Source organism: Dufourea novaeangliae, unplaced genomic scaffold, assembly GCF_001272555.1.
Source record: "Dufourea novaeangliae isolate 0120121106 unplaced genomic scaffold, ASM127255v1 scaffold118, whole genome shotgun sequence".
Taxonomy (NCBI): Eukaryota; Metazoa; Arthropoda; class Insecta; order Hymenoptera; family Halictidae; genus Dufourea; species Dufourea novaeangliae.
Genome location: NW_015374006.1, coordinates 1,965,930 through 1,976,416, shown reverse-complemented (window position 1 = coordinate 1,976,416; position 10,487 = coordinate 1,965,930). Strand labels below are relative to the sequence as shown.

General features: G+C 41.2%; 1 protein-coding gene across 1 annotated transcript in view; it reads right to left on the bottom strand.

The window, feature by feature from the left end:
- Positions 1 to 2,674: 2,674 nt before the first annotated feature.
- Positions 2,675 to 10,487, bottom strand: part of LOC107188216 (cytoplasmic dynein 2 heavy chain 1) — a 34,166-nt gene continuing 26,353 nt past the window's right edge. Inside the window, exons 36-45 of the mRNA XM_015576472.1 lie at positions 9,514 to 10,023; positions 8,791 to 9,050; positions 7,953 to 8,147; positions 7,319 to 7,550; positions 7,093 to 7,246; positions 6,552 to 6,771; positions 5,141 to 5,877; positions 4,204 to 4,448; positions 3,498 to 3,792; positions 2,675 to 2,967 (exon numbers count right to left, since the gene is read on the bottom strand). Coding sequence (XP_015431958.1) covers positions 2,675 to 2,967; positions 3,498 to 3,792; positions 4,204 to 4,448; positions 5,141 to 5,877; positions 6,552 to 6,771; positions 7,093 to 7,246; positions 7,319 to 7,550; positions 7,953 to 8,147; positions 8,791 to 9,050; positions 9,514 to 10,023 — 3,141 coding nt within the window. The remainder of the gene's footprint in view (positions 2,968 to 3,497; positions 3,793 to 4,203; positions 4,449 to 5,140; positions 5,878 to 6,551; positions 6,772 to 7,092; positions 7,247 to 7,318; positions 7,551 to 7,952; positions 8,148 to 8,790; positions 9,051 to 9,513; positions 10,024 to 10,487) is intronic.

Sequence of the window (10,487 nt, the reverse complement as noted above, 5' to 3'; positions counted from 1 at the left end):
TATAAGTAATAAAACGATTTCTGATTCTCGAAGCTCGATTATTCTTTCTGCAAGTGGACCCCATTTTCGTTCACCCTGTAGCGTAAACCCATCTTTTATTCATCTGTCTTTTACCTTTCATTTTATGCTTGTATAAAGTTATCCTATTAATATCAAAATTTTGCTAGGAGCTTTACCAAAAATTGTGTTAATTAAGAGCTGAACTACGTTTAAGTATGCATAACTATCGTCAATTAGTATTTCTCTATTCTGCACTTTCTTCGGAGAAGTGGATGTTACCTTTTGTTTTTTAAATGACACTGTAGCATTTTTTAGATATTTTTCATTAGAACGAATGGTGACAAAGCCAACATTCATATTCCCGAAATCAATGCAGCTAAATGAACTCGTGGTTTACAAAAGTTGTTCACACTTAACTATAGTTCAACTGTTGTTAAACACAATTTTCTCTAAACTTCAAGGAACTTCCCAAAATTTCGTGGCGACACTTACGTAGGTCACCCTGTATACATAGATTAGCTTCCGTTGACAATGTCTACAGAAATCGGACAATTTTCAGTGACGAATAAAGGTGTAAAAGCTTCGAATAATCACATCGGAAACAATTCGAGCGCTGCTCGCAGAAGGTCCCGGACGTAATTGCGCGAAGTAAGAACGTCAGTGATGACGCTCGTCTAAAAACAAAGTAACCCCCCGATGAATGGAATTGTAAGTTCGTGGGGGAGGGGAGGGAGGCTTGATGAGGATCATTATCCCCCAAGTTTCACGCCCTTCGTGGACCAGGGTGGGGGTAACGAGCGCGAGGGCGGCCGAACTGGCGAAACAATGCGAATTTCCGGCAACGAGAGCAACCGAGAGGTGGAGGATGGGCGTACAATGAAGATCGATTCGACCGTGTTTTCTCACCCAGGGAAACCGAGAGCCGAGTGGACGTTTAATTACCAATTCAACGGTGTTCGATGTTACTCTCGGGGCCTGGTCCGGTTCGAGATAATTCATTTTAGTTGTTCAAGTCTATTGCTCCCTGAAACTTTATCGCATTTCCTGTATAAAAATCTCAATCCACACTTGGAAGCATAAAAATTAAAAAATTTACCTTTCGAAATCCTACAAAGTTTCTGATTCGAGTGTCGAGAATTTAAAAATTCGTTTCTAGTCCACCCCTAATTCCTATCGTTGAGATTGTCAGCCTCATTTTTTTCTCATATTTTATACATGCCTCTACTTTCCTTTTGCAATTTCGCGACTTAACGGTCAATATGCATCCATGAACTGTGGAGGTCAAACATCGTTGTCTTTCACGTTGGAGAACTTCTAGGGAAAGTAGAGGTATCGGACACTAGAAGGGAAGTTTTGGGGGGAAACTTTGAAATATCCGTTGGGATTTTCAGGAATGCTCCGTTCGAAAGCTCGAGGTAGTTAATAATGGATCTCCTCGGAACCATCGATTGGTCGAAAAGGACTCGGGATATCAGTGGACAAAAGAGGCAACGAGTTCGTCCACTCAATCTTCTGCCTCCCTGAGAACTTTGAAAGTAATACTTTTCCAGCGTCGACGAGGAATTAAAGTTGCCGAACTTACGTGTGAGTTCGACGAGGCCTCCATGAAGATTCATGGTTAAACTTCTTCGACTGGAGAATCGAATCAGTCATACGGGTTAATCCTTTCGATGCTTTCAACGTTTCACTTTTCTTTTAACTCACGACGAGACTGACGAAAAAGAAAATTTAATTAAATGGACACGGGAAATGGACGGTTAAATCTAAAGGACTTCCTTTTGTTGGGAGAAGCTTGGACTCATTGGCTCCATTAAGCTCATGATGCAAATTAAGAGCAACAAGTTGCTACGGCTGCAAGACTACATTACTTAATTACCAACTGTCTGTTCCTTTTTTTGTACACTGTACGCATGACTTTGTGTCTTTGTGTGCGCGAAAGTTTTTTTTCCATTGCGAATTCTTTCACGATTCTCCGGAGAGAAACAGAAACAGGCGAGGGGAAAAATTTAAAAGCACAGTAAATGATTTTTGGACGTGAACATTTGAATTCTGCGAAGCTTAGTGACTGCAAAGTCGTGTTACTTTAAATTGGTAGAAAATACATGACCAATCGTTTAACTTCATGGCTGAAACACTATGATTTTGTATACTTCACGTAAATGAATCAAAATATTAAGAATTTACGTTAATTCCACGAACTTCAGTCTTCGTTACTCTATAAAAATAATTTCAGAAATACTTTTTCATTTATAATAAATTTTGCAAACGATCATCGATTACCCCCAACTTGCTACTATCATTTGCATAACTACTTTCATGTGAAAATAATGAAATCTTTAAATCTTTCTGTTTCGTTGACATATAATTTAAAAGGGAACCGAACAAATTCGCGTTACAGAGGGTTAAATTGTATAATGAATAAACATATCGCAAGAATATACTGTACAGATATGATAACAATTTACTGTTTACATTTCCAATACAGAAGAAGATGCAACATCACATAATGGTGTGACAATAATGTGTTCAACACTGAACAAAATCAACTAGCACGTACTAACCTATATTATTAAATTATACTTTTAACCGTGAGTCAGTCGTACTGAAAACAGTGTAATACCACTGAATCCTCTCGGTTGATATGTATTTCGATTGAGAAATTTCGTTGTGGAAATTAAGTTGGTTTCAGGTAAAAAGCAACGCCTCGTCGTAGCCAATCGTCTTGATCCTCCTTCCGACATCGGATCGGAAGCGAACAAATCAGCATGTCCCGTTGAGAATTCGCGTAAACCGGAATGCTAAGGATATCATCTTCGCTGTTTCGCACATAATCACCCATTACATTAGCGGCTGCACTTTCTTCCGTGTATGTTTCAGGCAGGAAAGCGATTTGGCAACTCGGCGCAGCTGCGACCGACGCTGCATTCGCATCTAGATCCTTCAAGTTGCCGTCTTCTATTAGGGCTCCTGTATTTGCGATATCCACAATTATTTACAACATATCGAAACTACGTTAAAGTATTGGGAAAGTCGGTGTGGCTTAGATGTTGGCCCTCTTCTAGTAAGATGGAAAACTACTGACAGTAGACCCTTCAAATTTATAGTTGGATACAGTTCAAATACCGCAAGTATGCAGTAGATTTTAACAGTTTTAAAATTCTTGAAATCAGAATTCTGTGATTTGAATTGATAGAATAATGTGAATTTCTATAAATGAAGTATGCAAGTTCGCGTGTGCAATAACCCAGAGTAATAATTTTATTGGTGGTGAAAATATAATTAATCGTGGCCACTTTAAATTGTGGAAGATATTTTTGAAATGTTGTACCTTTGATTTATGTTCGTTACACGTAAATCCACTCTTAATGCTTCTTGGTAATATTAATTATACTACCAAAGGGTGTATTTGATAATTAACTTTTATATGACTATGATTCTGAATCACCATAAATTCTACAGCAATGGAATAATTCGGATGAAAGAATATGTATAGTCACCTGATATCAGAAGGCCTTCGATGACCAAGAATATCTTCCAGTCGTTGTTCCTCCGGTTTTCCGTCCAGTTCACTCGAAGTCGAAGGTTTTCCAATGGCTGGCGTGTTTCACGTGCAGTGTGTTGTTTCAGTACAGTCAGGAACGCCCGTGGCCTGGCCAATCGCGACATGTCAATAACGGACGAGGAAATCGACAACATCGTCTCTAGAATTTGGTATCTCGAAAGCAATCCCTTTACGAAGGGCAGGACTTCCTTCGGTCCGTATTTCCATTCGTTCGTCCAGCGTTTCGGAGTCTGTGAATTGAAAGAATCCCCTCAATTCTTTCAGAAAATAAATACATCGACATGCACAATTTTTTTTGTAATAACTTATAAATACCAAATTACATATGGATTTTCCTAATTCAAATTTATTACTTGACGTTAATCTATCAGTGGTTACATATCGCTCCTTGGCAATTAATAGAGGTGTAACTAAACAAATTTTGAATTTGCTTTTGTTGAATACAGGATCTTCCTTATGTTGCTATACAAAACTAAATTTAAAAAAAAGGCCTTCTCTATCATTTACATTTACGAATTGTGGCACTATCACTGCCAAGCAGCGCTATAATAAATTTATGACAAGAAAGATAATCATATATTTTTTTACATCATTGTTAAGTAACATCGATACATGAATAATTTTCGTAAACAAGTTCCAACCTTCGAGTCCTCAAACCGTAGACTATCAACGTCCGCTTGAATAAGATTCAGGGTCTTCTTGGTTAAATTCAGTTCGTCGACGAAGAACCTCTCCAATGGATTCTTAATGCCTCCGCTTCCCATAGCTGGCAACGCGAAGATAGAACTGTGACGTTCGATCAGTTCCTTCAGGTCCCTGTACACTTTCGATTCCGTTTTCTTACTTCCGTTCTTGCCGTCGTTGCTTGACACTTTGATGAGAACGCCTGGGACGGAATTGTTGAACGTACATAATAATGGTATCAAGAAACATACACATATTTATGTAAGCCATTGTAGTTTATGGCATTATTGAATTATTCAGGTAGAAGATCTAAATTTATCATTCTCAATTTAATTCTTAAATTAGTGTCCATTAACTGCTAAATTGTAGCGTTTACTCGACTGGCTGACCAGGGACGGTCCTATTCTACTTGTCTCGAAATTCGTAGGCGTTTCTACTTTTCTAGACACTCTTAAACGTATTCTATTTGTCTGGAAGTTTTTTAGCTTGTTCTCATTTTCTGATCAGGGATAGCCATATTCTACTTGTCTGATATATACGGTTCTATACTACTTGTCGCATCTAGAACGGTATTATACTACTTTCTGAACCTGCAGCGATCTCAATCGCAATTCTATTACGAAAGAAGCTCTGTATTTGATTTATGCTACCAAGGATACACCAATTTCCACATGAAATATTAAGAACGGTATTTATTTCGCCTTTACTTGTCTGGGCGGTGCCAAATGATTCTACTTGTCTAAGCATTACGACCGTGACTTTTATAATATCATGACAGAATAATGAGATACTGTACCTTCAATCATAAACTCTGGTCCCATACTTTCAGTCGGTAGTGTACGTGTGTTTATGAAAAAAAAAAAAACCGAATAGTATTTCCACCCTCCAACAAACCTTTCAGATAGGCCAGCGCCGCTTCAGCAGCCCCTCTCTCCCACGCTCTATGCGCATTGGCCGGCAGTCCAAAGCATTCTCTGGGCGAGTCGTTATCAGGAACCAGTTCCACGGCTCTAACCGCATCCTCGATCGAGCTTCCGGCCACCCTGAGCACACCGGCCAACCTCTTCCGTCCCTCGTACACATCGACGGACCAAATATCACGAACGATCGAGCACAACGCTCGCGTGTCATAGTCGTCCTGGATTCGACCGCCGTAAATGGCGACGTCCAGCAATCCTCTGCCGGTCTGCCAGGTGCCATCTTGATCCTTGTCCCTTTTCGTGGGCATTTCCTTCACGACCAACTCGTGCGCCGCCTCGAGATCCGCCTCGTTCCATTCGTACGCCCTTATCCAGCCCTCAGGGACGAACTTACGTCGTTCCTGAAGCGTGGCGTGTAGCCAAGACAACAGAAGTGTGCCAGGAACGTTCACATTCTCCTGCTGCTTCTGTTGAAGCTGCTGAAGCGACCTCTTCACATTCCTTTTTAAGCCCTCAGGCGGCTCGTAAGCTAGCTTCAGGCAGAGACCAGCTAGACTCGGATAGAAGCCTGCACATTCCTCGGTGGTTAGCCAGATTCTTGTCGCTGGGTTCTTGCTCGTGGTACACGCGGGAGATCTCAGAAGGCTCTCCAGTCGGGGCTGCCAGTTCAGAGCGAGATGCAGGTTACTGAGGAGGATCCAGCTGCCGTTCCTGTTCAGAGAACATTTTATTTGGTTGTGGAGGAGAGATACCGATAGGTTTGCCGTGGATTAGGATGTTTGGAGTTTGTGGCTTGATACACTTGGTGGTCTGACTTGGTAGTGGAATTGTGTTTAGTGTGTTACGATCGAAATTAGAGGGCAGCGATTGTGACCGAAGTTGAGAGACACTTGTACGATAAATTCAGTGTTACAGTAATCTAATTGATGAGCCAAGTGTGTTATACTGTGTTCCACGTGTACATATTTTGAACATTGATAAAGCAGGGAAGATATAAGGGTCACTAAGATTTAGGTCTCCAATAATTTAAGAAGCAGATTCAGATTTTTGGTCTTTGCAATAGACATTGCCGCTCATAAGTATCAATACACCTAGTCTCTATGGAGAATATGTGATGGAAAATATTTATTTAAGACATTCAACAATTTCGTAATATCTTATTGTAGTTACTGTATATTCGTGAAGTGTCCTAATACTTGTGGACTGATGTGTACATACAGGAGATCATATTGTGGGCTCTGAGCCTGTACAAATTTTCCATCTAATAGGCGCCATAAATAAATAGCTTTGATTTAAGATTATATCTATATCAAGAATGTGATAAACAGCGAAAAAACAGTAATAACTTAATTATGAAATTGCACATATAGAAAGGTTTTAATTACCGACAAGCAGTTTCTAGCGCAAGCTCAGCCTGAGCCACCTGACCTTGGCCCAAAGACACTTCCATGAAACCCGTCGCAGACGCAACCTGATTATTGGCCAAAGACTGAAGTTCCGAGCCGGGATCTGCTCCTGGCGACAGAAGCAACAGCACCGGATACGTTGTTTCTACTTCGGCCACTTTATTCAAAGACCAAGGCGATGGGGCTAAATCTTTCACGCCTAGAAAACCATCAGACCAAGACATAGCATACGACTATAAATCTACGAATAAGAAGTCACAATTGATTTACAAATTACGGTAGAAATAAAAATCTGAAGAAGATAAAGCACGGTAGAGAATAAGATGAAGCAGTGTAAAAATGAAAATCCCAAGAAGACGAGGCGGAGTAAAAGAAAAAGTAATACGGTAAAAAAGAATGTTTAAAAAAGTTGAACAGATGTGAAGTGAAAATGGTGAAGCGGGAATAATGAAAATCTGAAGAAAATGAATAAAAGTGAAGCGAGGAATGTACCAGTAAAAATAAAAATGGAAGGACTTACCTAACACCTCCGCAGCTAACTTCGACAGAGCCGTATGCAGATGATCAGGACGAAGTGTCTTCACGAGTAAAATCCTTTGGAACATTGTCAGGCCAGTTTCCGCGTAAATGTTACTCACATCGTTCAACCAGGCTGGCTTTATACTCGCTGCTATCTAAATAAACGAAGTATTTTATCGGAAGGAATGGGATAGGCTTAAGTGAAACGAGCAGGATTGAAATTATACTTGAGGCAGAGATGAGACCAGAGCTCGAACGGCGAGACGCCGTTCCTCGGGCACCCATTCGGGCACTCTGTAATCAGAATCATTGTCGTCGTCCAATACCACTTCGCCCAAGAGGAAGTTCTTCTCGACGTCTGGCACCGAGTGTAAGGACAGGGCAAGCTGCAAAGCCAGTGGCAGTCGATGTTTCCTGTAGACGGCTTTCGAGCAGTAGTACAGGGCTAGACTTATCAATCTATAATAAAGTATAAGTTGCTGCAATTATTAAAAGAAGAGTTGATTTTTCTGCAGTCTAGAAGAAAATAACTTTTATTTATATCATAGTGACCATAGTATTTGAAGACAGAATTATTATCTCATGGATCGAACCCTACGAGTTCGTATCTCTTCATGATAAATTAAACATCTCCCCAGAATATCAATACTGAAATATTCTATTTACGATTTTACACAGTAAATAATTTCAGAAAAGCGGTGCAGCATAGGAAGCACATCCAGAGGGATAAACGTGAAATATTAAAAATTTCTAGGTGTGAATAATAAATCCAGAAAATCGTTAGAAAAAGAAAATTGTGAAGATTACATGGAAGATATAAAAGGTTCAAAATCTGTATTATTTCAAGAAATCTTCACTCGCCGTTTCTCGATTAGTTTATCCTGTTCCTTCTTATCTTTGGACAGTATCGAATTCCTATAATCCTCTGCCTCCAAGTAAATATCCGTGAAAGCTTCCGCGGAGAAAACATAAAGAGGGCTCAAAACTGTCAGGGCTTTCACGGTTTTGTACAGATTAGCCGCGAATTTCGCCAGTTTCTCGTGATCCTTTGCTCTCCTGAAACGAAAACGACATTAATATGACAACACATGCCTCTTTATTTCCGTTTTACCATGGAAGGAATGGTAAATAGAGGTTTACCGTGGATATACATGTGGACCTCAAAGCCAGAGTGTACAGTAAATCCTTGATGAGTGTTCGACGGCTCCTCGACACTGAATATTAAATATTTCATCAACTAATGGCCACATGTGGCTAATACAAATATCTCTGACTTCAGAATTCTAAGCTCTACGACTGTGCTAAATCTCATTAAAAAGTCAGCGTTACATTTGGGGATTTCGCCTTGTCAGTCCTGAGGAGCATTCAAATACTCATCAAGGATTTACTGTATTAAGCCACACTTTTCAAACTTTAGAGGACAGCAAATCAAAGGTATAAATTTCTTGTTACATTGGAATCGTTCGGTAAGAATTCAATGAGAAAAAATTACTACCTTCAAATTATTGAATTGACTGTAAACAGTAATGGAATATTTTTATTCTGCAGACATTTTTTCATTGATATACCCGTATGACATGTTCCATCAAAGAATAATAATTACGCTTCAGAAAGCTGGTGTTCGTTAAATTTTGATTAATGTAGAGATAAACGTTCACATTAGTATGACCAGGGACTGAATTTTATTGTAATACTCTACCTGGTCACGTTTTCCAAGCTTCTTCGACTCTCCTCGAGCGCCAACGCGATTTCTTTGGCTTTCGACTGAGTTGCCTGCAACGACGACAAGAGTCCGCCCGGCGATCCTTCAGACTCCTGGAGTAGGTCTTGACCTCTCGCCGTGGCCAGCTGCGCCAACAGATCCAATCTCGCGGTGTCCCGTTCGCCGGATAATTTTTCTTCCCGTTCGAGTGCTTCCTTCCTTTGTGTCGCCAGCTCCGGCGTCTCCCTTAACAAAACCTGCCGACAATGTGATTAATCTCGCTGGCCGCGTTTCTACATTCACGTTCCTTTAAACTCGATGAATTAGCCCCGAGTCACTTTCAGTTTCTCCACTGATTCTCTACAGAAAGAAATGATTATTTTGTGTCGGAAAAGTAAAGAAAGGTTTGTCCTTGCTAATGAAAAACAATGGCGTATTTTGTACTCCACTTGATAGTAATGTCATCGAATAGGTATTGAAGTATATTTCGTTATTGTTGGCGATTTATGACTGACGGACGTAATATTAAAACACTTTAATTTTTTTTTTGGAAAGGTTCTTTTCAATTTTCAAGTAGCTATTTTATAAATTCTCCGTCCAAGTGCCCTCTCCATCGTTTTTCGTCTCCCTTCGCAAACATTTCGAACAAGCTAATAAAACGACACGAACAGAATCAATATGTACGGTGGCGCGCGAATTTCCTGTAAAACGTTTCCTCACCCTCTCGACGAATCTCTCCGCCAAGCTTCTGGCGCCGGCCCCGAGGGCAATCTTGAAGAGGACCGCGTCGACCTCCTTCGGGAGACCGTCCACACGGTCCCGTCTGGTGGCCAGGAAAAGTTTGAAGCCCTCTGACGGTGGCAAAGTTCGTTCGCCCAGCCTCAGGGGACGTCGACGTAAGAGGGGCAATAAGATCGATGGAAATTCGACCAGCTCCTCGACCAGCAAAGATTTCCCGAAACGGACGGATAGCTCGAGCGTGGTCAGGAATTTTGCGTCCTCGGGCTTCGTGACCTCCAAACGAGAGCCAAGATTGTTCTTCAGCCACGCGACAGCAAGACCGGATGGATCCACGAATATCGGGACCAGAGGACCTCTGAGGGCGCACGAAGCGTCCACCAGACTTCCTGTGTCCGCTGGAAGACCCTGAGCACGCCAAAGCAATCTTTCTCTTTCGGTGATGAGCAGCTCGATCGCCAACTTCTTCCATTTGTCGTCCATTCCGGGATTCTGCGAATCGATGTTTCAATTTCAATTTACCTCCAACGACCTCCATCTCGAGACTCTTATTCGAGCACGCGATTTTATTGGTTTTTTGACACGTTGAGCAGCGGTGAATGACATCGATTGCTCCGGGGGAAGAAGTAGCTGAAGTCGAGAGTTGATACGCGAATTTACCGCCTCTCTGTTATTATGATGGTGTCTGGTGGGTGGGAATTGGCTCGTGACTTTTTTCTCTTACGTGCGTCAATGGAACCGATGGAAAAAAACGGTGATTGGTTGGAGGAGTGACGTTTTCCCTCGATCGAAGAAAAAGGATGATCGATGCAAGAAGAATGATGACGTTGTAGGTGGAACTTATTTTCTTTCGTTGGCGAATACAATGTTAGAGCGTCGAGGTGAACAATACGGGGTGGAAGGGGGAAATATGTAGCAGTTACTGAGTTGGGAGGGGTTAGACCGTATACCCTGCT